Source organism: Penicillium arizonense (genome assembly GCF_001773325.1).
Source record: "Penicillium arizonense strain CBS 141311 chromosome Unknown PENARI_contig012, whole genome shotgun sequence".
Lineage (NCBI taxonomy): Eukaryota > Fungi > Ascomycota > Eurotiomycetes > Eurotiales > Aspergillaceae > Penicillium > Penicillium arizonense.
The window spans coordinates 140,703-166,315 of record NW_019173289.1 but is presented as its reverse complement, the minus strand read 5'-3'; the positions used below and the strand labels follow the sequence as shown (position 1 = coordinate 166,315).

At 50.1% G+C, this 25,613-nt stretch overlaps 12 protein-coding genes across 12 annotated transcripts; 8 read left to right on the top strand and 4 right to left on the bottom strand.

Annotated features, from left to right (window-relative positions):
- Positions 1-1,371: 1,371 nt before the first annotated feature.
- PENARI_c012G07195 (uncharacterized protein) lies at positions 1,372-2,115 on the top strand (the record flags this gene model as incomplete). The annotated part of the gene is made up of 1 exon (XM_022632959.1): positions 1,372-2,115. One exon carries the CDS (start codon positions 1,372-1,374, stop codon positions 2,113-2,115), a length of 744 nt encoding a protein of 247 aa, XP_022487229.1.
- Positions 2,116-2,701: 586 nt separating this feature from the next.
- On the bottom strand, positions 2,702-3,608 carry PENARI_c012G05030 (uncharacterized protein; the record flags this gene model as incomplete). The annotated part of the gene is made up of 2 exons (XM_022632901.1): positions 2,702-2,999; positions 3,049-3,608. 2 exons carry the CDS (start codon positions 3,606-3,608, stop codon positions 2,702-2,704), a joined length of 858 nt encoding a protein of 285 aa, XP_022487082.1.
- Positions 3,609-4,740: 1,132 nt separating this feature from the next.
- Positions 4,741-5,025, bottom strand: PENARI_c012G07482 (uncharacterized protein; the record flags this gene model as incomplete). Its single annotated transcript, XM_022632966.1, has 2 exons — positions 4,741-4,771; positions 4,823-5,025. The coding sequence occupies 2 exons, from the start codon at positions 5,023-5,025 to the stop codon at positions 4,741-4,743; spliced, it is 234 nt and encodes a 77-aa protein (XP_022487076.1).
- A 4,082-nt stretch (positions 5,026-9,107) lies between these two features.
- PENARI_c012G01885 (uncharacterized protein) lies at positions 9,108-9,983 on the top strand (the record flags this gene model as incomplete). Its single annotated transcript, XM_022632825.1, has 1 exon — positions 9,108-9,983. The coding sequence occupies one exon, from the start codon at positions 9,108-9,110 to the stop codon at positions 9,981-9,983; it is 876 nt and encodes a 291-aa protein (XP_022487201.1).
- Positions 9,984-10,716: 733 nt separating this feature from the next.
- On the top strand, positions 10,717-12,106 carry PENARI_c012G09068 (uncharacterized protein; the record flags this gene model as incomplete). The annotated part of the gene is made up of 4 exons (XM_022633006.1): positions 10,717-10,755; positions 10,829-10,930; positions 10,992-11,135; positions 11,180-12,106. 4 exons carry the CDS (start codon positions 10,717-10,719, stop codon positions 12,104-12,106), a joined length of 1,212 nt encoding a protein of 403 aa, XP_022487074.1.
- A 746-nt stretch (positions 12,107-12,852) lies between these two features.
- Positions 12,853-13,641, top strand: PENARI_c012G03944 (EGFR-like transmembrane domain-containing protein; the record flags this gene model as incomplete). The annotated part of the gene is made up of 2 exons (XM_022632869.1): positions 12,853-12,949; positions 13,001-13,641. 2 exons carry the CDS (start codon positions 12,853-12,855, stop codon positions 13,639-13,641), a joined length of 738 nt encoding a protein of 245 aa, XP_022487286.1.
- Positions 13,642-15,030: 1,389 nt separating this feature from the next.
- PENARI_c012G10935 (uncharacterized protein) lies at positions 15,031-15,933 on the top strand (the record flags this gene model as incomplete). The annotated part of the gene is made up of 1 exon (XM_022633048.1): positions 15,031-15,933. The coding sequence occupies one exon, from the start codon at positions 15,031-15,033 to the stop codon at positions 15,931-15,933; it is 903 nt and encodes a 300-aa protein (XP_022487293.1).
- An 898-nt stretch (positions 15,934-16,831) lies between these two features.
- On the top strand, positions 16,832-18,080 carry PENARI_c012G05325 (uncharacterized protein; the record flags this gene model as incomplete). Its single annotated transcript, XM_022632904.1, has 3 exons — positions 16,832-17,111; positions 17,179-17,418; positions 17,485-18,080. 3 exons carry the CDS (start codon positions 16,832-16,834, stop codon positions 18,078-18,080), a joined length of 1,116 nt encoding a protein of 371 aa, XP_022487164.1.
- A 1,615-nt stretch (positions 18,081-19,695) lies between these two features.
- On the top strand, positions 19,696-20,555 carry med8 (RNA polymerase II mediator complex subunit MED8; the record flags this gene model as incomplete). The annotated part of the gene is made up of 2 exons (XM_022633074.1): positions 19,696-19,820; positions 19,916-20,555. 2 exons carry the CDS (start codon positions 19,696-19,698, stop codon positions 20,553-20,555), a joined length of 765 nt encoding a protein of 254 aa, XP_022487257.1.
- A 201-nt stretch (positions 20,556-20,756) lies between these two features.
- PENARI_c012G03292 (putative monosaccharide-P-dolichol utilization protein) lies at positions 20,757-21,711 on the bottom strand (the record flags this gene model as incomplete). The annotated part of the gene is made up of 2 exons (XM_022632858.1): positions 20,757-21,020; positions 21,085-21,711. The coding sequence occupies 2 exons, from the start codon at positions 21,709-21,711 to the stop codon at positions 20,757-20,759; spliced, it is 891 nt and encodes a 296-aa protein (XP_022487308.1).
- A 47-nt stretch (positions 21,712-21,758) lies between these two features.
- Positions 21,759-23,444, top strand: cox10 (protoheme IX farnesyltransferase; the record flags this gene model as incomplete). Its single annotated transcript, XM_022632870.1, has 1 exon — positions 21,759-23,444. The coding sequence occupies one exon, from the start codon at positions 21,759-21,761 to the stop codon at positions 23,442-23,444; it is 1,686 nt and encodes a 561-aa protein (XP_022487112.1).
- A 444-nt stretch (positions 23,445-23,888) lies between these two features.
- PENARI_c012G12428 (carbohydrate esterase family 5 protein) lies at positions 23,889-25,392 on the bottom strand (the record flags this gene model as incomplete). Its single annotated transcript, XM_022633080.1, has 2 exons — positions 23,889-24,251; positions 24,328-25,392. 2 exons carry the CDS (start codon positions 25,390-25,392, stop codon positions 23,889-23,891), a joined length of 1,428 nt encoding a protein of 475 aa, XP_022487326.1.
- Between the last annotated feature and the right edge of the window lie 221 nt (positions 25,393-25,613).

Genomic DNA, 25,613 nt, shown 5'->3' with positions numbered 1-25,613 from the left:
GGGAATTGATCCTAGTGCGACAGCTGGGTCCTCTAGGTTAATCCAAAAGATTCCGACAATTGCCTATTGTGCCAAATCAAATTCTGTTGTCTGGGGGCCGTTTGACTCGGACAATACACTGCCCTAATCGACATACAGCATGACAAGCGAATCCTCTTGCCTAGCCTAATACAGATCATCATCATCATCGAAGTAGTTGAATCGTAGGTACCCTTGTGGGGACGGCCGCCAATGAATGCAACTGCTGACTCGCTAGTTCCGCACACCGTTCCATTGCGGGATTCATCGCCACAATTGATATAGAGATCAGAGGCTTGGTCGCAGAAGGTTTCTCAGCGGACATACTGTCGTATTCTCATACTGTAGCGGTTGACGATCCCTGCTCGCCGATTGGGGTTTTCCGTCAGAGCCGGCAATCAGTGGGTGGTTGTCTTTTCCGATTGTTACGGTTTTGGTGGTTGAAGAGTGTGTATTAAGGAACTCTGTGCTATAGTACTGTAGTAAACAAGTATATTTCTGTTTCCTTAAACAGTCGTTCCCCTTTCACGCTATTTCATGAACCAAATCTCGAGCCAAACTATCAACTATAGGATTTTGGCCTGATTTTCAATAAACATGTGCACCAGAAACTATCTAAGAAGGGCTGAATGGACGTAGTATATCCACTGTATCAGATACATACATATTTACATATCAAAATGTGAGGGATTGAGCAGGTAATTTGTTGACCGGCAACAATGTCACTTTGATATACGTGCGGGAAAGTAAAATTCTAGCTGAAGCATGTAGAACAATAGGTGATGCATTGCAAAAGACGGAGCGTTGGTCCTTCCGATAACAGGCAGGAGGTCCTGACATACAATATGAGTTCTTACCAAGAGGGCGACCCCTTTACGTGATACAGATTTGACAAGTTAAACGCATATCAAAATGTAATGACCTTGTTCTACAGAAAGCAGCATACATTCGCGAGCATGGTTAACACCGACAGGCACAGATTCAAAGGAAGCCAGTGTACACTTGACTTTTCCACTTAGGATTTTGGGAGCTTGGGAATATGTTCTGCCTTCCAGCACAGTATTTTCTTGGCTACTTCACGCTGGCTGCCATTTTCTGCCCTTTCTGCGTTGCATCAGCATCACTCGTGTCCCATCAGCATCACTCGTGTCCCATCAGCATCAATCGTGTCCCATCAGCATCACTCGTGTCCCATAATCATCACTCTCCTCCCCCCACCACCGTCAGCGTCGTCGTCCTCGATATCGTGGTTCCCATCATCATCTCTCAGACGTGAGTCTTCCCCAAGCGTCCTCCGCGTGAAGCTTGATTCGCATATTAAGCAAACAGCCGTTTTCAGCTCTACCTAACACCATGCCGCCGATATTTTCGCGTGACGCGCTCCAAAGTCGTCTTCCTGGTCTTTTAGAGGCACCGAACAAGACTACATCCTCCGCAATGCAAGACATCCACTATACTGGACCTATCGCGCCATGGACCGGCTTTAAGGCAGGTGTCCTGGCTAGCATGCTCCCATCAGGGGGAAATGTCATCGACCACAGCCTCAAGGGCCGCGATATCAAATTGGAGCAGGTTTATGTCGCCGATGAGACGGGTGTCCAGGGAAGGTTCCAGCAGGCCGTTGGGCATGTTATTGGTGCGGTCTCTGAAGCACGAGGTGTGGACATTCGCTTCGCCGACTTTAAGTCGGCTGGCCGTCAATACCGGAACATCCCAGATGTGGCGATCGTGTCCCGCGGTACTCCAGTTACACTGAAGGCTGTGGGCGAACTGAAAGTCCCCTGGATTAAAGCCCACCGACTAGACGAAGACAATAAAGATTTGGACAGTTTGCGTGCGACAATTGGCCAAGTCGTGGAGTATATGATTGACCTAAAAGTTCCTTATGGGTTTCACTCAACATACAACCAGACAATCTTCTTGCGTCACACCCAGATCCAGGGATTATGGAGACTGGAATATTCATGCGTTATTGACAATAACAACACCACCGATGTTTCGGTAAAGCAATGCTTTTGGTACCTGGCCCGGATAGCTGCTTTGGGGCAACCTGTGACCAACCCCGAACCAAAGGATCATCTGATTATGGAACGCTGAGGTCTTCGTATGTGGTTTTGCCTCTCTTCACGCTGGTCGTTTTCTTTACATCCGTTCCCTTTCGTGTGTCGTTCTTGCTTTTGCCGACTGATTCTTTCATGTCCTGGTGTTGTTGTTCTCTTGCTCATTGTTATCTTCGCTTTTATTCTTTAGCGTGTTTCATTTTCATGATTTCATGATTTTCTTGCGTTTTGCATTTCTTAGCCTCCTGGTGTTTTGGTTTTCGTAGCTTCTTTTACGGCGTAGGTCTTACATAGTAAGTAGCTGAATCCGTAGTGTTTTGTAAAGTGGACCGATTAGCTTCTGATATACCATAGCTTTTAGGTTTGACAATATACTTTTTTCGTAGATTTATGCCAATATAAGCACCAGCTGTGCCTTGTTATCAGTTAATATGTGCTACCAGTACATATTGCCCTGCTTAACTGGAAGCGACATCCTCGGCCACGAAGCATTAGGAACTGTGATAATAAGGTCGCTGTGAAATTGGTTTATCTAGTAACTTTCTCAAGCTAGTTGGTCAAATGCTCGACATAAAGCAACCTAGGTTCCACTTCGTTTCCTACAACGTATGTAACCGTCCCTTTCACCACCTCCAGCCGGTCTTTTCGTCAAGTTGCAGATCCGTCGCCAGGTTGGGAAGGTGCTTGCCCCTCCTGGAGGAGGACAGAACTAGGTAAAAAATATCGAAGAAGTGGTCTGTCCATTTCGTATCTGGATCTATGTGAACAGCCCATTTAAAACCGGAGATTTTGCTGCGAGTCGAGTCATTAGCACGAGGTTGCAAAGGATAGCGTGAAGCATACACATCACCTGTGTCCTTGTTGACTATGATCTTTGACGGGGTTGTAGGGACCGGCTTGTACCCAGATTTCATAACTTCACTAATTACAGTCAGCTCAAAGTATAGCCATAATAGAGTTAGAGGCAGACCTAAAGGCTATCTTGAACTTTTCACGGATGAACTGTCGCTTTTTGTAGGGAAGGCTCCAGAAATACTCCTGATCAAGGGAGCAAAATCCTTTGACCTCTTCCCATACCAGATAGATGATATATCCGTCGGGGACAAGGTCGTTTGCATCTTGTATGCCAGTTCGGTACCCACGGACTTTAGGGCTAGCAGTGGATCGGTCCCCTGTAAGGCGCATCATAGCCTCTGGCTCCGGATGCTTTCGTGGCTTAGAGGCCTGGGCCCGTCTGTCACTTGCATTGTCAAGGCGAGTACCATCCAGAGGAATCTGTTTGTAGATGCGCATAAAAGCAAAGTTGTTCTCGTTGCCGGCACCTGCAAGACGACAATAATATTTTCCAGCGGTGAAGGCGGGGCGCATGCCTTGCTGAAAATCCTCTGGGCTGATCAAGCTTGGACGCTCATCCATCTTTCGAAGAATGATCCAGTCGTGTTCGGGGATGAAATAAGACTCCGAAAGCTTCGTGCGGGGTGTAGTGATCACTTCACCATGCATCTTAGGAAGATACTCCATTTCGTCCATAGTGAGCGTGCACGGGGGTGAAGGAGGAATAACTGGAGGCGAACATGGAAATGACGACAAAGTTGTCAGGTCAGGTGATTTAAAGTTTGAAGGAAAGTTTGAAAAGTGCAAACAGAGAATATGGTGCAAAGTTGCTTGACGTGGAAAGCACCTTTACAGCAGTCTGACGCTCATGCTACGGAATTTGATCACTCACACGAATGCACCAAGCTACTGAGTAGAGCTATATGTGCTGCATTCCCGCTAGTCTTAATCAGGGATAAGCGGGAAAGTCCCGTCCAAGGGGTCAGCCCTTTGTGACCGAACCAATCAGAGACGCGATTGACCTTGTGTGGAGCGACGAGAGGCTACTAATCCTGCCGATATCCCAAAAAGGTCTAGCGTGTTCGGCGTCCCAAAAAGGCTTAATTTCTGAATTAATATAAGATCTTTCATTGAAGGGAGAAAAGCAGTTGTTCCGAGTAGAGCTGCATCTTGCAATTTTCTCTCATTTCTGTGGATGAGGCCAGTATGAAGCTAAATGTTTGCAACGGTTTAAGCTTGCGTTTCACGCCACCCGCGAATACGGAGGGCGAATATTCAAGCGACCCTTGAAATGAAATGGAACAAGACAGCGACATAGTTTTCCAGATGGTGGGTGGCGCGCGTGGAGTGCCAATATTGGCGCTTGCTGCACGATGGTGCCCTCATTGGGCTTATGAATACAATCGGCGTGTTCGAGGCTTGGTTGGCAGATCATCAGTTGAAAGGCTAGAGATGCGCTCGAAATTAGTCTCATGTCTTTACTCATTTCAATCCTTCTCGAACTTTATTTTGCACAACGCTATACACGTACGACCCACACTCTTGGCAGTATCTTGGTACGGTAATAAATAATGGCACAAAAATAGCTATCGTATCAAGGATGTATGGGCCAAAGGTTGTCTAGAACCTAGGAATATAGATATTGATGACGAAGCCCATGGAAGAAAGAAATCTTTGATAGATGACTACATCTATGGAAGAGAGAGAAAGAGAGAGAGAGGATTCATCTACAGTGAATGAAGCTCCTATCAAAAGGCAAAAGGGGAGAGGAAGGATGAGGCAGTCGCAAACTCCAACATATATCCATCATATTGTACTCTCATAGTATTCACAGAGTGTACATGCGCTTGAGAGGTTGGCTAGTACTAATCAACATTATTACCCCATTGAACGGAAGCTGTCCAACTTACTTAGGTTTTCGTCCTAGCCGCAGTAGCAACTTGGTAACCTCCGTGACAGCCGGCAGCGTTGCCACAAGGGCGAAGATCTGGCCATAACCCCATTTGCTGCCAGATGCCGTAAGGTTCATGCGCACTGTTCGCTCGCAATTTGCGATCAGTATTCCAGCGATAAATAGCGCAACTATCATTCGTTGGCATCGTGGAATACCCATGACGAGTTTTGCATCGTCGCAAACCCTACAAAACCATGTAATTTGTCTTGCACTAACCGGCGACGTCCGCCATTTCCGCTGTTCGATGCCTTCCCTAGCTGTTTGGTCGTCATCCATCCACAGCCATATCGTGGTAATAGACCACACTTTCGGTTTCCTAGATCGGACAATCCGCAGGTCTGCCTGCCGCCATTCGGTGAGTGATCGCCGAGTCTCATTATTGTACCACAGCCAAGCCTGGTGTGACGTATCCGACAATGGAGTCCGCAAGGATTGAAACAAGTGAAGGGGCCCATATGTCCATAGATTCTGCCTGAACCAGAAGTAAACAACCCATAGCATCAGAATCAATTGATATGATCGGTTGATCGGCGTGACGATGTGGCTACCCATGAAGAATGTGGAGGATCGAGCACAAAGGTTGCATTGTGGATCGCTTCCAAGACAAGGCATATGGATGATTAGGTAGAATTGCACGGCAATGTACATGATCAGTCGTACTTGTTGCGCAATAAATAATCCCGGTGAATCTACCCTCCAGGATTCGATAACGTGCATCGGCAAGAGCGTGATTGTGAGTAATTTCGAAGCAACAGTCGCGTGATGAAGGCTCAGTGCGCCTTGCCAAAGGAAAATCGCAATCGTGACAACTATTGCTAAGGAAGTGACGACGAGCGTGCTGTATGTAGAGCTTTTTCTGTTCGAGCTCGACGAGAATCCGAAGATAAAGAGGTTACATATGGACTGAGTGTATGTTGAAACGCGCATCTAAGTAATGAAATACACGGGGGGTTAAAAAAAAGCGGTTTCTGCACGCTACGAACGGCTAAGAATAACTTACGCCAATGCCTGCGATGTCGGGATCCGCCTCAACCACGCAAGGATTCTCACATTGAATTATTCTGGGGCAATATTTGGCGTCCGTTTTGTGCCATTTACCGACAAGGCTAAGGCAAATGATTGGAATTAGAAGTAAAAGGAGTAAGGTCCCAGTGTAGACGCGAAATAAAATCCGTAATCGGGTTCTCGGTTGTCCATCCCCATTGCAGAAAAAACTGATCCATAAGTCAGATTATACTCAACCCTCGATGTCATAGAGCAGCACAAAATGACTTACGGCATCTGGAGCCATACCGGGATCCAAAATGCCGTGTGTGTTTTTATACCACGTGGCATGATGGGTAAGTTGCTTGGGACGAAGCAACCCAAATCTCTCGAGCGGGGCAAGACCAGATAATTAATAGACTATCTGCCCGCAGGTTAGCTGACTCGGACGAACGTGAAGGAGTCTTTGAAATATGGGTCCTAGCTCGTTCACTGCGTTAATGGAGTGAACGTGGGTGATCCAAGGGAGGAAAAGAGGTGCGAAATGGTTGCCCAACAGCCGACCGAATCTCCTGCCAACTGGTCTGTTTGTTTTGTTTTGCTTGCAAGTACATTAGGTGGTTTTAGACAGGTATAGCCCAATACAACGATGATACGATAGCAATTTTTAGCAATTATATATTACCGTACTAAGATATTGCCTGTAATGCGGGCCAGGAGGACGCTAACCGTGAAAGGTACGGCGTCATGCAAAACAGAGTTCAACAAAGAATCGAAGAGAGTAAACGGGTGAGACTGATTTCGAGCGCGTCGGTACTCGAAAGCTTCCATCGGCTGGATATTCAGCCTGTACATGTTTTTCCTTTATTTTGAAAGCGTGCAAGTCGGTAAGAAGTCCATTAATTCTCTTTGCAGAACGCAGAACTGTGCAGGCAGACTGATAGACCTTTTTTTGATGCGTATGGCCTTAGGCCTTTGCTGATCCCGGAATGCGTTGGGCTCGTCGCATCACTGATGATCTTCAGCGTTGCAGAAGGTGCGTTTTCCCCTACTAACCGAGCTGACTCCGCGAAAACTGATGATAAGCGTTCATATAGAATATTACCAATTCATGCTGGGATTCAGTGTCCTTGGCGGTATCTCCTCATCAATGGTGTTCACCCCTAGCATAGCTCGCATAGCTCATTGGTTTCTCAGACGTCGCGCATTGGCCACCGGCATAGCCGCGACTGCTGGGGGCATTGGGGGAATCATATTTCCTGTCTTGATCGCTAATCTCGCGGGAAGTTTAGGTTTCCCATGGGCTATTAGAATTATTGGATTTATAAGTGCATCATTCTGCTTTCTGAGCGTCGCGCTTTTGAGGACCAGACTATCCTTAAATTCGGTAAAAAAAAGGAACTGTCGATATCAGAGCTTTGAAAGAACCATGCTTCTCATTTGACGGCCGCCATTGTTTTGATCGATTTCACCCTCCTGATTCCATTGACTTATTTGCCGTCCTATGCTCAATCTCGCGGCTTGGAAGATGCTATTGCATACAACCTATCGTCTATCTTGAACGCCGCGTCCATAGTTGGCGGATCGTCCTGGATATTTTGCTGACCGATTTGGACGATTCAATGTGATGATCATCACGACATTTGTCTGCTCAGTGTTTACTTTCGCCCTCTGGCTTCCATCCAAGTCAAACCAGGCGGCCATTTTGGCGTTCGCCGTGCTTTTTGGATTTTGGAGCGGCACTGCAATCAGTCTCTCCCCTGTTTGTGTTGCCCAAATTTCCAAAACAGAAGATTTCGGAAAGCGTTATGGTACAACTATTTCTTGGTCAGTGTAGGCACACTCGTTGCCATTCCAGTTGCTGGCGAGCTCTTAAAAGTCCAAACATCCATAATCGGCCAGGATGACTATACTGGATTAATAATCCTTTGTGGGCTTGTCTATTCTTGTGCATGCATCTTTTTTATCTTATCCAGAGGCGTGAGCGTTAGTTGGGGTTTGAAGGTTTTCTAGTACTTTACACAGCTGCGTGGTTTCCCTTGGTCCACTGTACCTTCTTATTTGTAAATCGTTTCATAGGGCAACTGGGTGACAGTATATGATCTGTCTCATGTACATTAGAAGTAATGAAGTCAGACGTCATGGGGAGAGATTAGCAAATCATGGAACTAGTGCTAATTTCTAAAAATATGCTAATTAGCTACATATGCTGCTAGGTTACATCCTCCTTCCGCATACACTTATGCCGGTGGCAGAAGTTGTCACCATACCGCTTTGCAAGAGGCGAGGTTGCGAACGCTAAATGTGAATCTAGATTAATTCCTTACTCTACGAGTTTCGCCTAAGCCGGCTGCAACAGTTTTGGGCCAGCCGTCAAAATTATAACACCCCCTTGCGGACAGGCTATACAGCAACCGTCAGACAAAATTTCAGATGGAGAGGTCCTAATATGGGGGAAGCCGATCGTACTCTGCTCACAGATAAACAGAATATCAAGGATTTGAAATGAAAGCATTAGCCTCGCAACGTGCATACTGCAAGCTGTGAATTGCAGTTAATTGACTTCTATTTTAAGAGCCGAAAAGGGAGGGGTCGTAAGCTAATTAAGGAACAATAATCCCTGTCAAGCGCAGACCTGCAGATCCGCCTGCATCACCTCCGGGCGGTAACCTACGCGCCCTATTGGATATTGGCGTTTACAATGCAATCTACACTGAAAGACATGCATCTCGGGAGAACTAAAATGGACCGGGCGGCTGGAAAGAATAAGCTTTATATCCGTACGCCTTCCGTAGGAGTTGGCAGTTTTCTCTCGAGCTTCGTCTCTACTGTACGTCCCTGGAGGACTGTGCGATTGCTTTGATTTTGTTTTGCTTTTGTTTTGTTGATTGAACAAGGATATATTCATTGGCCAGCGACCCCTCCATTACCCCTCGAGATCCTTGTTCGTCGTGATCCCGGTCACCGTCCAATCCGAGGCCGTTGTCACTGTTGGTTTCTGGATCATTGCAGAAACGAGAGATCACCAGCCGTGCAAGTGGCCAAGTCTTGTCTGGCGCCCTAAAGACCACCTCTCAAGCCGGTGTCATCCGGTGTTTGCAGTTCTTATTAGAACGTGGGCTTTTCATACCGACTGCAGTCTATATCTCCCCCCAACTTTTGTTCCTCTTCCCACAAGCACGAATGTCCTCTTTTGTCGGAGCTGGAGGGAACTCTAACGAACTTACGACCCAAACTTACACTTCCACACAGCCATCATGGCGGGAATCGTCAACGGCCCTCTTTCCCTCTTCCGGAAGTCGGACTCTGCAAAGCCTCTCCATGCTCGATGGGGCGATGTGTCCATTTCTGTTCCTACGGATGGATCATGGAACCAGTATGACAACCCCCATCGACCAGTCACGGAGAGGCAAGCATATGGACCGGGATATGTCCCTGATTGCTCTCCACAAGACCGAAACCCTCGGCCATTAAAGGATGATGACCCAGACGACGACAACCGGAGTGTTTCAAGCGTAGCATCAACTGCCTCGCGTCGGAACTCACTGTCATTGGGAGCATTGCGACCGGGTCGCCTATCTGTACGACTAGCCTCGCGCCCGAAACACCTGCGAGGCGAAACGGCATCCGAGAGGGATGCCCAGCGCGTGGAGCAAAAGAGAACAGAGTTCGCTTACAGACCGATTCAACAAGACTACACATCCGAGGTAGTTGAAAAGTCCTCCCAGTCAAGCAACAGATTCAAGTATATCCCGACCAACGGGCGATATCTTGAAGGATCGAGCTCTCGCTCTGCCGCACCGCGCAGCCAGTCTGTCAGTTCATATCGGACATCCTATTCTGGCCGAGAATCACTAGCCGAATCCATCGATGAAAGAGATCTCGGTTACGAACGCGATCGCTTTCAGTCTCAAACGCCGATGGCGCGCGGGGGTGCTTACGTCGAGGATGATCGTCGGAGTCTCCGCTCGAGTCTTGGAGACAGCTCGGACAGTTCTAGTTCCCGGCGAAATGTTGGTCTGCCGCCTCGACGTAATACGTCGCCTTTTGTGGCAGCTGATCGGAGGAGGGCTTCTTCTGTTAAGCCCATGACCTTGGCCATGGTTCCTGACCCAGATGAGCTTTACGAGTGACGGGCCATTTTTCTTGTTTCTTTTGTATTAGCGGAGTCCTTGCTACATTGTATGATTTTGAGCATCATTGCACGGAGTCATTAGCATATATTGGCGTTTTTGGTTGTTACTGGCCTATTTGCTGAGCCTCAGAATGAAACATCTTCTATTATTTGGTATTTTGCATAAAAATTAGGGTTATGGAACGAGGATCGAACGAGCAGACAGCTCTGTAAACATAACAGCGAGTCCACGGTGGAAATTAGGACCGAGTATACGGGATGACTTCATCGTATCCAGTAAGTTCACACATCGAAAGACAAAAGAATAAAAATCGGACAACGATATTCAAGTTGAACAGCCACGGTACACCTGTCCAAATAGAATGTATAGTAACGTGATGACGTCACACTGAGTCAGGGCAATGCATCAGCAACACTTAGGACGCAATTCAACTATTATATAAACTGGTCCAATTGGCGGGATCATATCCCCATATTGACTGCTCCAGTTGCAACCTTGTCGTTTGTTGCGGTGACCGCTTGTTTCTTTGGCAAATTAGCCACAAGCAGTCACTATGATGGCATTTGTACGTCTACCACTGTAGCCATCAAAGAGAGATCTCAGCGTGCATTTCCAAACGGATTCAAATATTTTGCTGTATTCTGCTTTTATCTAACCAAAAAGTGTTGGAATCGGTTTTTGTCTCCAGTTTCCCTCAAAGTTCAACTTTCCAAACCTCATTTGCAACACAATGGCTGAGTCAGTAGTTCAACTACGTTGCGGCGTGAAGGTACGTAGTCGCAACATCGAAAGAGCAATAAATTTCTATAGGGCGATTAGTACTAACAGATTATCTTGAATAGAATGATTCGTGGGGAAAGAAAGGAAAGGAGTCTGTGGCGGCACAGCTATGGTCGAAGACGCCGAACAATGCACAGATCGACGACTCTAAGCATTACTCAGAGGTAACGACATTACGCCGACTGTTCAGTGACTGGAATTGTTCGTTTGCTGATCTTCACATAGATGTGGATGGGCACATACCCTTCCAACCCATCCTATCTCCTGTCAACAGGCGAACATCTGGGAGAGTACCTGAAGAAGAACCCGCAGCTTGTCGGAAAGTCTGTTCACGATCGATGGGGACCAGAAATTCCTTTCCTACCAAAGGTATAGTGAACGACATATTCCACATACTAAGGCTAACAGATCAGATCCTCTCATTCAGCAAAGCCCTACCTCTACAAATCCACCCGGACCTCACTCTCGCCGCGAAACTACACAAAGAAGATCCGAATAAATTTGGCGATACAATGCACAAGCCAGAGATCGCAATCGCGCTGTCAAAATTCGAGCTCTTCGCCGGCTGGAAGCCACTGAGAGACATCCAAGCCCTCTTCGAACTAAACCACCTGGGAAAGTTCGTGCCAAAGCCAGGACAATTCAACGACGAGACCCTACGACAAACATGCAAGGCCCTGCTGAGCGCACCACCACAGACAATCGCAGAGACAATCAAAGACCTACAAGAAATCCCAGAATCCCAATTAGGAGCACAATCCTACATCCCAAGTCTGCTCGGTCGACTGGTCAAACAATATGGCGAAGGCGACAACGGCAACCTCGTCGCCGCCCTCCTGATGAACTATTTAACCCTGGGACCAGGAGACGCAGTCTTCGTCCCAGCAGATAGCATCCACGCCTACCTAGAAGGCGACATAGTAGAATGCATGGCGCGCTCAGACAACGTCATCAGCACGGGTTTCTGTCCAGCCGCAGAACGCGACAGTGTCGAGCTATTTGGGCAAGCGCTCACTTTCGTGCCTCACAGTGCCCAAGACGCATTCCTGCCGCGGAAAAAAAGTGACAAGGGCATGAATGGCAAGACGGACGTTTACGCCCCGCCTATCAGCGAGTTCAATGTTCTGTGCACTACACTTGGGGCTGGTGAGAAGGAGACACATAAGTCCATTTTGGGGCCGAGTTTGATGATTGTTACTAAGGGCTGTGGTCACATGAATATTCCTGGTGACAAGAGTGTCGAGCTGAAGGAGGGTTGGGTTTTCTTTGTCGGGCAAGGTGTTGCGTTAGAATTTACCACTGACAAGGGCTTGGCTGTGTATCGTGCGTATGCGGAGTAGGAGGCTGAGCTGGGGTTTTGGGGTGAGTTGGATATGTTGGGTATTGGAGATTGAAATAAAAAATGTGTTTTATTGCGATATCTTCTGAAATGCCTTAGTTTTCGGATGGGTTTAAGTGTCAATTGTATTGTCATTGGCCTATGTATGGTGAAGCCCTAATGTATATCTTTCCTGAACTGGTAAGAGATAACACGTTCGAACAACGAGGCGTTCAAGGCTGATTGACATCTCAAACGCTAGAGAAAAATAGGAAATATTAGCAAACAGGCTGTGATAGCCATTTACACTTGTTTAAAGTGGTGTTGGTATCGGGGTCGAGGTGATTCGCTAATCTTCGGAGGCGCCCAGTTAATGCACGCCGGCACTGTTGGTCACCGCTATAATTTACCTGCATTTGCAGTTCTATTTTGGACATTTGGGCACTTTCCGACCATGCTAGCCCCGCATTAGGTCGGAGGCTAATCATGGCTAATTAAGTATCTATCTATAGCTAATATGGCGAGTCGCGGTGTCTCAAAATATCCATGAAACAGGGACCGTGTGTCAGATTAAGCCTTGAGCTTGATAGCTCAGGGTCTATATATCCGTATTCGCTCTTCGTATTGTTTGTCTGTTCAGCTTCCAGGATTGAAGCTCTGTCCTTTGGGCCTTCCAAGTCTGGTACTTGTGTCTTAATTGTTTGGTCTATGTACCAGATGTTTCTATCCCGACGAACATACCCCTGTTGAGACATACAATACCGGGATATGTCCATTAAATCCGCTCTTGAATCAGGCAACAATTCATCTCGGACCCCGCTTATTGTGCTCGGCGTAATAGGCGGAACCCTCATCTTCCTGGCAAGTAAGTCTGCAGCTAGAGCCGCAAGTCACCGCGCCAAACTAACCCCAACAGTGACTGGCAGTCTGCTATACTTGTTCTCCCGCAAGGAGCGGGCCAGACGACGGAATGCGCTTGCACAAGAGGACGAGGCCTTCTCTCCCCTGCAACCACCCCCAGCATACAAAGTGGACGACCTGAGAGCGCCTCGAGGTCCCCACTCTGCACATCCCCGGCCGCTCTCCTCCTTTGCGCCGGACTTCAGTCGACAGGAACATCAATTTCCGCGGGCATCATATGAACAGCCCCCGCCTTATCCAACTCTACCGACATATGACCCCTCCAGATACCAACCAACTCGACCCATACCAACCGAGTTCAATCCACATCCACATCCCTATACCTATCACAACCAGTCCATCCCCACCCCCCAGGGCCCGTCTTCCCGCTTGAGCGCCGTGCATTACAATGACGCCAGACAGTCCCTGTCCCTGTCCCGACCGCTGTCAATGGTGGGACAGGTCCCTCCGGGTCCAGGACCTGTGCCTGCCCCTGTGCCCAGACCGAGGCGCCAAACGGCTATGCCTCCACCTCCTGAACAGCGGCCAAGACAGGAGGGCCGCGAACGGAGTGTGTCTGAGCCAATGCTACTCCAACCTGCAGGACCAAGACGACCTAAGCCTGTCCTGTCGCGGCTGATCACCAATTTCCGTTGAAAATGTGACCGTGGCTTGAGGGCTTGTTTTTACGACTATCACGAATTTCTGCTTTTGATTATTGTTGCGTTAGGGCTAAGATATGGGGGAATGAAGCTTATCTTCAACTTGGGTCTTCAGGGTATCTTCAGTCAAAATATGCAAAATGCAGTATGTTACTGTACAATCCCTATGTCTCAAGTACTATACATGTTGGTAAATCGGAGGATTCGGAAAGTACCTCACCCCGATCGCCTATACACGATCGATGCCATTGCTGATCTCTTGTCGGATTGTCTCCGTTTAATCTGTCTGATCATCCCGCAATTTCCCCTTTGGTGCTGTCGGCGCCTATCGTAGCCTGTGAATGGGGATGTCAAACGCCTCTCATGAGCGTGGCGGGACGATCATATGGCCAATGTCTTAACTTATAGATTAGTCCTTTGTGCGCAATATCCAGTGAACAGCCCACTTGGCAGGGATATGCACGGTGAAACACAGTGACTACACTACGGTGACTACACTACTGTATAGTACTAGTAGCCATGGCATCCCCACCCCCTCTTTTAATCCCTGCATCTTGTCTCTCTTCTCTCTCTCTCAGCCAGATGGCTGTCCCTGCCACTATCTCAACCCTGCTGCATCCCTGAACAGAGGATAACATGTCTAGTCACAGCCCCCAGACCACATCTCGGTCATGTTGGATATTGGTGCGCATGCAGATCCCTCGACAAGCGCCACGCCAAGACAATGGCCAACGACTATGCATCAATACACGCACACTACAGTGCAACCTATCGCTACCTTGAAATCTGTCAACGCAAGTTGACTGCGCCGCAACCTCTCCTTGACACTCGGGGGAGAAACAGACAAGGGTCTCAATCCACTCCTACCCCTCTCGCGTGCATCCTTTACGCACACTGCAGCTATCGGAGCCTCTCATTCACGGCGACCCGCTTGGGTCCTTCTGCCTGGGGCTTTTCTTTATTATTCCTTTTTCTTTTTCGCCTGTGGCTCGTCTATTATCCCAGATTCCGCCTCGGGGGCTATCAGAGGGGTTTACCCGGAGTGCTGGGCTCGAGTCTCCAATCGCTAGGCTCCCAACACGTTAAGCAATTTCCGAGATCGTCTCTTTTCTTTCCAGACATGCGTTGACTAATCTCCATGGACGGTCTTGTCCTGATATAACCTCAAGGCCGTTTGCGGGCCCTTACTTTTTCCCTCTTTGTTTCCTTTTGGGCTCTGCTCTGCGTCTGGCCTGTCACTTTTTGAGATCCCCACGCTCTCGGTGGGGAGTTCGGTCTGCTGTGAGATGAACAACACATTGGGGAGTGATTTGTCCTCCCTCTGGCACCTTTGTCCCTACTGCGTCACCCTCAAGTGTTCCCTATGAGGAATCTTTTTAAGGCCATGGCGACCTTCATGAAGAAGTTCAAGAGGAAGCGCAGACTCTCGACTGAGCTACACTCTCGTTGGGGCGATGTTTCTATCAGCTATCCCACTCAAGGATCCTGGAACCAGTGGAATCAACCGGCGGGATTTGTCGCCGATGCACCAAGGGCCTCACCAAGCCGTCATCGCGGTGATGGGCAGCGATATACTCCAGCAGGCTCAGTACGGCAACAGAGTCCTAGCTCTATGAATCGGCGATCCCAAAGCACAGGCCCTCGAGGATCCCAGGTGGGACTCCAACCGCCCTTTCCCACAGGGCATTTTGACGAAAACATCCGGCGTCGCGGAGGAGAAAGAGAGAACCGCCCATCGCCAAATCAAGGACTAGGAATTGGCGATCTCCGAAATGGACCAAGTGGACGCGTATCAAGCCGTCGCGCTTCCAGTTTGCGCAGCGACGAAAGTATCGTTGATGATTCTTGCGACGAAGAGGACGAACAACGAGATACATTAGGCGTTCCACCAGCGCGATTGAGCCCTCGCGATCCTCGAGACTACGAGAGTGATATGTCGCACACGCCACGCGAAACCATTGATTATGATATCGCGGCGAAATCTCCACCCCTCTCTGTAACCTCGCGCATGCGCCGTTGCAGCTTCCAGAGCTGTGCGACGGACCCGATGACCTCTGCGTCTGGCGCGCCTAGCTCCAGACGAACCAGTTATACTGCTGCTTCCTCCGTCTCTGCTCCCTCTATGCCACCCTCTACTCCCCGATTTGCATACAACACTGCGAACTATGCTCCTGCGAACTATACTCCCTTCCCGGAGAAGAGACATCCTCCCCGGGCGAAGCAGCAGGAACCTGAGACCACGCTTCGGCAGGAGATGGTCCCCTCTTACGATGAACTATATGGTTGAAATGTTATGAACAAGCTATGGGATGTAGATATCGTTCGTTGGTGGTTGGTTTGAATACTTTTAGTAAGCGGTGTTTGGCAATACGCCAATTCGGAGTCGGCCCAAGTTTATTTAAGATTAATTTTGCATTTCGGTGGTTTGCATGAATTTATTCATATTATTACTCTAGTTGTGTACAGAATGGGGAATAATCTCTAGGCTGTCCACGTCTACTCAACTTCCTGCCTCATTAGTATGGGATGCTTGGCACTTAAGAAGCGGCATTTACCTTCTTTTCTTTTTCCCGCATACTTTCTCTCTTTTGCTCTCTTTCCCTTTCTTTTCTTTTCTGCGCGCCGATAGCCATTTCGAATATGTTCAGCGAAAAGAGGGGAATCTGCGCCCGTGCATATGCAGAGTGTATCACAGTCACAGTCACCAATCAAGCGTCAAGCACCGTCACACTCGTCACGCCCCCGACGTATCGACTACAAGTAGGATGTGGCCCATCCCCAACTGTTCTTTGCCAAGGTGCAATCACCAACCAGCCTGTGTGAGGTGGTCTCTAAGCGCCGACCAACACTGGGAGAAAACGGGGCTGCATGATTCGACCGCATCCTCGCCATTGCCTGTCCCAAGCATTAGCAGCTCTGCAGGTGCATCAGCAGTGCGGAACTTCCCTGCCCGTCGATTCAATTGCTCCACTTGGTCATCACATCCATACAGAGACCGCTAGAGCTGGCTCACAGTGAAAAAAGAAGCTTTCCCGCCCTGAGCTGTCTCGAGTCCCAAGTTACTGTTACCGTTTCTCATGCGAACGTGATCGCTCACCTACGGCGCTCTGCCTTTACTTCCCCCCCTCTCTCCTTGGCGGTTGCTGTAAGAACAGAAGTTGTCGCTCTGTTCGCTTCGATCCAGTATGCTTGGGCTCTGGGAAGGTATTCCACGGTCTTCCAGCATGCTGGCTATCCTTCTGGCTGCGGCTCCAGCGGTTTTGGGACTCAGAACTACAGCCGGTTCACCCTGTACAGATGTCTGTGGCACAATAACCAACACCACATCCTCTGAGATTTCATGTCTTGATCAGTCGTATAACACAACCTCCACCGGGAAGGATTTCGAGAAATGTATATCATGCCAGTTGGAAAGTGACTTCCACATTTCTGCAACTGGAGAATCGGATGTTGACTGGGGACTGTGTATGTCGTGCCACCTCCGAGAAGCGCAAATGTCCGATCTAGCGTCAGAACTAACAGATTGAACCAGATAACCTGCGATATGCCTTTTCAACCTGTGTCTTCGGATATCCAGACTCAATCTCCAACACCTCCTCACCCTGCCCAGTCGCGTGCGACGGTGTTCGGCCTGCTGTAAGAACCGACATTGACGATCCCAGCACGTCGAATCTGCACTCCTGGTGCGACGATGTCTCTTTCGCCGACAATGTCGTCAACACATGCGAGTTCTGCTACAATCTGACCACAACCCAAGTCTACATGGCGAACTGTATGTATCTCCAAGTCAGCAATCAAAACCCAAAGAACTGAAAAACCAACTAATCATCCAAACCAGTCCTCGAATCCATCCGCTACAACTGCCATTTCAAAACAGCCACCGGCAAAACCTTCGACATAGCCCCATCCCGAATCTTCACCCAGTCCCTCCTCCCCTCAAGTCTGTCCCTGACAACCCCAACCTCAGGCGGCTCAAACGTGAACCTAGGCGTGGTAATCGCCGTCCCAATCGTAGGATTCCTAATCATCCTAATCGCCCTAGCAACATGTTGCTTCTTCTTCATTCGGCATCGCCGCAAGAAGGCCCGCCGCACCCGCCAGTCGCCCAGCATGTATAACCAGTGGAACGACCCGGCCCTCGCTGCCCAATATGGGGACCAGCAGCAGGGCTGGGCGAATGCTGGGTATGGATATGGGCATGGGTCTGGCTTTGGCTTTGTTGATAATGATGGTCGTGGGCAGGAGCTTGCGTATCAGGGTCAGCAGTCGAAGGGTGGTTTTTCGCAGGGTGTTTTCGAGCAGTCTGATGTGCAATATCAGCAGCAGGCTTATGAGCAACATCAGATTTATCTGCAGCAGCAGCAGCAGCAAGGTCATGTTCCTACTACCCATGTGCATGATCCTGACAAGAAGGTTCCGCAGCAGTGGGAGTGATAGAGATAGCTCGTCTGTTTCTGTTTCTGCGCTGCTGAATAGAAATATTCATTTGGTGTTTTCTTGCCTTCGGGTAAGAGGCAACCGAGGGACTTGTGCTATGGGTGGAACATAATGAGATCAGGATATCAGCTCACATCATTGTCGACGGCGTTGTTTCATGTGTTTCGCTTTGGGTCTTGTTTTTTTCATGGAGTTGTTCTGAGTTGATCTGCGCCTACTGCACCGATATATCCCCGGCATGAGTGTGTGTCGTCTGTGTGTCTTGGCTTGAATGTATGTCGAATAGTCGAAAGTCGATAGTCGGTTGTCAGTTGCCAATAGTCAATAGTCGAACGGCCAAAAGTCCACAAGAAATCAAGCCAACCTAAGTAAAGACCCAAAGAAAGAACAAAAAATGTAAGAGAAAAGTACAAAACCCTTGTCTCGACACTATTTACAACCAAAAACCCCCACGATAAAGGGCGCCAACCCCAATATAAGTACTATCCCCCAACCCAACCGCCAGCAACAAAAGCATACCGCCCAAATCCCAAAATAGCACCCGACCCGCCCAAGAAAACGCCCACACCCAAAACACAAACCTACACAACGCAGATACGAGAAGATCGGCTACGATGACCTCTGGGCACCGCTGGACAGGAGTCAAAACCACCTGTCACAGGAGCGCATTGGTCCGCGGGCGTTCTGTAGGCGTTTCAGCACGCTCTGCCAAGGGTCCAGGGATCCAATGAGGGGGTTGTCGATCTTGAGGTTATTTTTGGATTTGGGGGTTGTTTTCTTTGTGCTTATTTTTGGCGGGTTTGATATCGGTTTCGGCCGAAGGGGTGTGTTCGTAGCGCTTTGTTCGGGGTTTTGCTGGTCGTAGTAGTTGTGTGGTGATAGGTGAAGATGTACTGTAGAGGCTATTTGCGCGGAGTACACCTGGACTGTTCGCCGTGGGATTAATTGGTATCTACAGTCTTGAAGTCTTATTCCTGGCAAGGTGTATTATTGCTTTCATTGTTGAATACTGTGTGTAGAGAATTAGTGAGACTCTAAAAAGAAGTATCGTCTGTGGATTGCAGATGGCTTGTCAAGCAATAAGATAACTCTTTGCGTCAGATCTGACGCCGTAATCCCTTCAGAGGCTCCATTGGGAGGTATCACCATCCCATCCTTCTGCTCCCCATCGTTGTCCATCAGGTGGCCTGGCGAGGTCAAACAAACCCACGCCTCTTTTCGCAGTTTGCTATGCAGGCTCTGTTCTTCCCAAGGGTCCAAGGTTCAACGCTATTAAATGCCATACTAGATCCCACAGAAAATGAACAGGTCTGCTCGAGATAGAACAGTCGGAGCTGCTCGAGTGAGTGGCAATTTGGAATGGTTTGAAGAGCTTCATTGGTAACGTTATATTAGAGACATACATGAAGGAGGTACATTAGAGAGACGTTTCAAAGGCATTTTGAGGATTGAAACATTACTATCCACATTGTACGAATCCTAGTCAAGCCAGAAAATATAAAAAATAAATATGTAGTGCAGTCCGTAGAAGATCTGCGGCCGGTGGATCTACAAGCTTCTCACCTATCCGCAACTCTCTTCCCCGACAATATCCTGACACCCATCGCCCACCATGTCTACCCTCACTCAAGAACAAATCAAAGTCCTCGAGCAAGCACGTCAGCGACTCGTACAGCTCACCCGCTCACTGGGCTCACTAATTACCAGCCTACACTCAAGCGACCCTCTTCCGCCGTGGTAAGTCCCAGCACTCCAGCTCGCCCACCAACCCAATGACAAAGAACAAAACCCCCAATGCAAACCCCCAAGACCAGCATACTGACAAGCCCCAGGTCCTCCCTCCAATCTCAAGCAAGCATCATCTCCAACAACCTCCTCAGCGTCTCCGAACAACTTTCCGAGCAACGCGACCTCTTCACCTCACTAGTCGCCTATCCGAGCCCTGAATACCCAAGCCGCACACAAGCACCCACTCTCGAACAACTCCTCCGCACAAAACTCGACCCCCGCGTCGAAGACTGGGTTGCGCGCGGCCGCGCCGCAGGCACGGAAGGCGGTCTGTCCCAAAGTACCATCCCGTCCCCGTCGCGCCTTGTCGAGGCTGAAAGTGCCGACCACAAACTCAGTGAGGCAGAGCTTGCGCAGCTATGGGAGTGGGCGCCGCTTGAGGCGAACCAAGAGGCTAGACGGAGGAATTGGGGCGGGAATTTCACCCTTGAGGAGCGGGAGAGTGGGATTCAGAATGTTGTCACTGGGTTGAGGAGGCAGCTAGAGGATGATTTGGGGTCTGAGGAGGAGGAGAGTGAAGGGGAAGGGGAAGAGGAGGAGGAGATGGATATTGTTGGTGTTCATCGGAAGTCTGTTGGTGGGGGGTTGGAGTTTGATATTGCTGTGAGGCACCCGCATCCTGTGCAGCCTTTTGTGCCGCTGGACGATATTCTGAAGTATATGACTACTGGGCGCATGCAGTAGCTTCTTCGGTCTATTGGGCATTGGGGGTAGTGCTATCTACGAGACGGCGCATACCGGGTTGCACTCATGGTTCTACTTGAGCTCCATCTTGATGAATACGACTTGACGTGGCTGCCCTGGCCAATGAAATGACAACAGAAAGCGTTATTAAAGACATAACCTAACCGGAAAAATAGAAAGGGTCCAAGAAGAAGCTATTCTCTAGCCCCGTCGGCGGGTGGTGGGGGTCTTTGCGCCTCCCTTGGGCGATGCTCCAGTGCTCTTGGCTGACGGCACCTTTTCGGCGACCTTTGTGTGGGAAGCCTTCTGCTTGGGCGCCGGAGCATTCCAGTACCAGAGCATTTGTGTGGCGAGGATCACGTTGAGGGAGAAGCCAGCGATGAATCCGTAGAGGATGAGCTTGTCGTCGACTTCTTGGAGGGTGGTGAAGATGCGAGAGAGGGATCCGGCGAGGTAGTTGAAGACCTAGAAGAGACAATAACTATTAGTATACGGCGAGAACGTGCGTACTGCGCAAACATAGACTTACCGCGAATGCGCTCAGCTGTCCGGTTCCTCCTTCGCGCCAGATGGTATAGATCTGGGGCGCCTTGCTAGCAACACCTAAGGCACCCGCACCAGCCTGCAGGTAGGCCATGGTCTGCGCATCCACAAGGGTCTGATCAAAGAGCAGAGCGTACACACTAGCAGCGACAACAGCCACGAAAGCCGCAGCCGCCGCAGAGCGCCCAGCATAGTTTAGAACCAAAACACCAACGGCGATATCCTGAACGGCAATGAGAGCAGTCTCGCCATATGTGCTGAATGGGAACTGGTTGCGCACGCCGTAGGAGAGGGTGATGAGCAGGCTGGCAGTTTCAAGGGCGTATGAAACGAACGAGACACCGGCCGAGGAACGGGAGCTGATCAGCTTCAGGATCTGCGGAATCTTGACAACTGCGCTGGCACCAACGATAGCCAGACCTAGGGCCTTGGAAATGGCCAGCGACGTGCAGGCAGGGTCCTTGGTGACATCGAGGTCGAGGAGGAGCGCGCTGTGGCAGGGCTTTCCGATCAAGGACACGACGGCATCGTGAACAGGTTCAGGGATCGCGGAGACAATAGGCTCCAGGTAGGGCTGCAGGGGAGCAATCACGGAATTCTGAAGGAGGTCCATAATGGTATCGTTGTCTAAAGAAGTAGAGAGGATCATGCCACAGAACAATGTTGACATTCACGGATGTGGCCCGTGCACCGGGGAAATTCAACTTCTCTCGTCCACTTTTCTTCCTTCTGCACCGACACGCCATGATCCCTCTGCGGCCGTCCATGTTGAGGCCTCGAGAGGCGCTTGTATGCTCGCAATGTCTGGTTCGGTCCCGTCATTCACAGCCCTCCGCCATTCGGGGTTTCCTATCGTCATCGAAACGACGGACAGGTATCGCGGATGACCAGTCTCCTTCCGCAATTCACAAGACATATTTCTCGGCCAATCGATTATTTGATGGATCAAGCAACAGAGGAGGACTGCTATCTTCACTTGCATCAAAAAGTGCCAATGCCAAATCGACTTCCGATTCGCCCAGCGGTGCTTCCGCAAGTCCGGCCGATGCGTCTGAAACAGCTTCGTCAGGGACAATCGCGACAGCAGCAATCTCAGAAGAACTACCACACCGGCGGAGGAAGCGTTTGAAGGAAGAAAGCAAAGAAACGGGGAAACCTGAACCCACAATTCCTCTGGATGCCTCGGCGCAACTGTCGAACTTCTCGTCCGCGCTCCCCACCACCTCCCTCCGCCGCAAACTGGCTGCATATCTCGCCCTGACAAAACCCCGACTGTCTTTCCTGATCGTCCTCACTACCACTTCTGCATACGGAATGTACCCGATCTCGTCTTTGCTCACACTCGACCCGGCCATGACCCCACTCCCTACACTTTCGACCTCCACTCTGACCCTGATATACCTTACGGCGGGCACGTTTCTGTCATGTTGCAGTGCGAACACACTGAACATGATGTTCGAACCGAAATACGATGCGCTCATGTCCCGCACTCGCAACCGTCCGTTGGTTCGTGGCCTCGTCTCCAACCGGGGAGCTCTGTTGTTCGCCGTCGGCACTGCCCTTACGGGTCTCTCTCTCCTTTATGTTGGTACCAACCCGACGACCACCGCCCTGTCTGCCGCGAACATTTTCCTCTATGCATTTGTCTACACGCCATTGAAGCGAATCCACGTGGTGAACACTTGGGTTGGCGCGATTGTTGGCGGTATCCCACCGCTGATGGGCTGGATCGCTGCGGCAGGCCTGACGGCCACAATTGGCCATGACACCTGGCGCGACATGCTTTTCAGCGAAGAAAGCATTGGCGGGTGGCTGCTTGGTGGAATCTTGTTTGCCTGGCAATTCCCCCACTTCAACGCTCTGTCTCATATCATCCGTGATGAGTACAAGGCGGCTGGCTATCGGATGATGGCCTGGGTGAACCCTGCACGTAATGCCAGAGTCTCTCTGCGCTACTCCCTCCTGATGTTCCCTATTTCCATTGGCCTCTGGTGGTACGATGTCGTCGGCCCCGGGTTTTTGGTGAGCAGCACCGTCGCCAACGGCTGGCTGGTCCGCGAGGCGTACCGTTTCTGGAAACACCAGGGTGCTAATGGCACCGCCCGTGGACTCTTCTGGGCCAGTATCTGGCAGCTGCCTGCTCTCCTCGTCGGCGGCCTGATAACCAAGAAGGGTCTCTGGGACGGCGTTTGGAGGAATATCTTTGGGCATCCTGATGAGGATGATGAGGAATATATCTACTATGAGGACGAGGAGGAACTTGAAGGTACTGCCTCTGAAGGTAGAGAATCGGCGCCTCGTCTGTCATCGAAACAGACAAATACCAGTACTTTATCTACGGTATGAGAGACTTCAGATTTTCACTCTCTTCTGGGGATCCATTCCACTCTCCTTCCTTAGCACATTGAGGTGCTTCTCTTTTTCTCAAACTATATCTTGCTTCTCCGGTTTTGTCTTATACAGCGGTTTGGTGTGGCGTTTTCTATTTTTGTATAACACCAGTCTCACGTGGAACCCAGTTCCAGATTATATCGTTCCTGTTCCTTTCTTACACTGTACTTTCATGATACAATCTACAACTTCCAACATTCACCAGCATCTTATGCGCCAACTCGGTCCACCCGAAGTCTATGCTTCCCCGGTATACGAAAACAAATTCTTGGAGAAGAATATATTGACACATATTCACAAATTTAACACCAGGAAGAAAGCGGCAAAATTGCTACACTCCGAATCCCTCCCCCTCAGTCCTTCACACAACCACACAGACCACAGACCGCAGACATCTATCTAAGAAGAAGTGGAGAGACCAGCAGCCTTGATCAAGAACTGCGCAGCCTCCTTGGCATCGCTGCCATAGCTCAAGTGAGCCAGGACGTTGGCACCGTTCAAGCAGACGGGGTCACCAGTAGCGCAGTACTCCTTAACCTTGCTGCTGTCAAGCTTACCAACAGCCTGAGCCTTGAACGGGTCACCGAAGAGAACAGCACCAGAGACCTGGTCAGCAGAGAGGCTGTTGGCAGCATTGTGCACGACCATGGAACCCTGCGAGTATCCACCGAGAACGACCTTAGTCTTGGGGCACTGAGAGAGAGCCTGCTTGACGAGCTTGGCCATAACGGGACCACCGTTTGCGCCCAGCGCAACGTTGCTCTGGAAGGAAAAGGTAAGTTTCACGTTCCCAAGAAGAAAAAAGGGGAAAAAAGGGGAGAAGAGGGATTGATCATACCTCAGCAGTAGCCGCATAAGTCACACCCTGGACGGAGACATTGTCACCGGTCAAGGACTTCAACTGGGTAGCGACGGGGGGTCCAACGACGGAGCCCATGTTGCCCATCTCATCACTGCCACGGGCGAAAATGAAAGTCAACTCCTTGCAGCCGGCGTTGTCGGTGACATCGTTTGAGGTGATGGAACCGGAGCCTAGTAGACTCTCACGTTTAGCCTTGAGACTGGAAATGCCGGAACCACTGGGGATATTACTAAGGCCAGGGATGCTCAATCCGCTGCTGCCAGAGCTGCCACCAATAGAGGGAATGAGGGAGGTGAGGGCGCTGAGACCGCTGTTTGTGCCGGAGGTGCCGCCGAGGGCGCTGGTCAGGGAGGAGAGGTCGAACTGGCGCTTCTCCGCCTCCTTGGCATCGCGGCGGGCCTTGAAACCGAGGCCGCTGGAGCCGCTGGAGCTCAAAGAAGGAATGAGGGACTCGAGGGCGCCGAGACCACCGCTGGTACCGGAGCTACCACCCATAGAGGGGATGAGAGACTCCAGGGAACCAAGACCTCCGCTACCGGAGCTGCCACCAAGGGAAGGGATCAGAGACTCCAGAGAGCTGAGGCCACCGCTGGTGCCAGTGCTGCCACCAAGACCGCTGGTCAGGGAGGAAAGGTCAAACTGACGCTTCTCGATGTCACGGCCAGTCTTGAAGCTTGGAATACCGGCACCGCTAGGCAAGGCAGTAGGAGCGGGCAAGCTGGGAGTGCCGCTGGGCTCAGCACCAGAGCCTCCAAGACCAGGCAGGTCACTGAAGCTAGGAAGGCTCGGGGTGCCCGAGGAAGAACCACCGGAACCCCCAAGGTCAGGAAGGTCACCGAGGCCGGGGAAGCCAGAGCCAGAGCCGGTGGAAGAGCCACTGGACTCACCTCCCAGACCGGGGAAGAGGGAGGCCAGAGCGCCGAGACCACTTTCAGTTCCAGATCCACTGGAGCCGAAACCGGGGAATTGGCGGTTCTCGATCGTCTGTGTGGGAGCACCCAGGGCTGCGCCGGCGAGGGCGAGAATGACTGTGTTTCTCATATTGAAACGAATGAAGTAAAAAATGGCAACGAACGAACGAGAGAGACCAGCTCTGCGGTATACAAGGAACAAACGAAGGAATGGAGGGACTGAGGAGGGATGGTTCAGTGATTTGTCTAGAGGCGACAAGAAGACTGCTTTTATATTCTTCAACAATCACATCCTCAATGCCGAAATCACAACTGCCGAATCTCAATTGACCGAGGTTTGAACCGGATTCC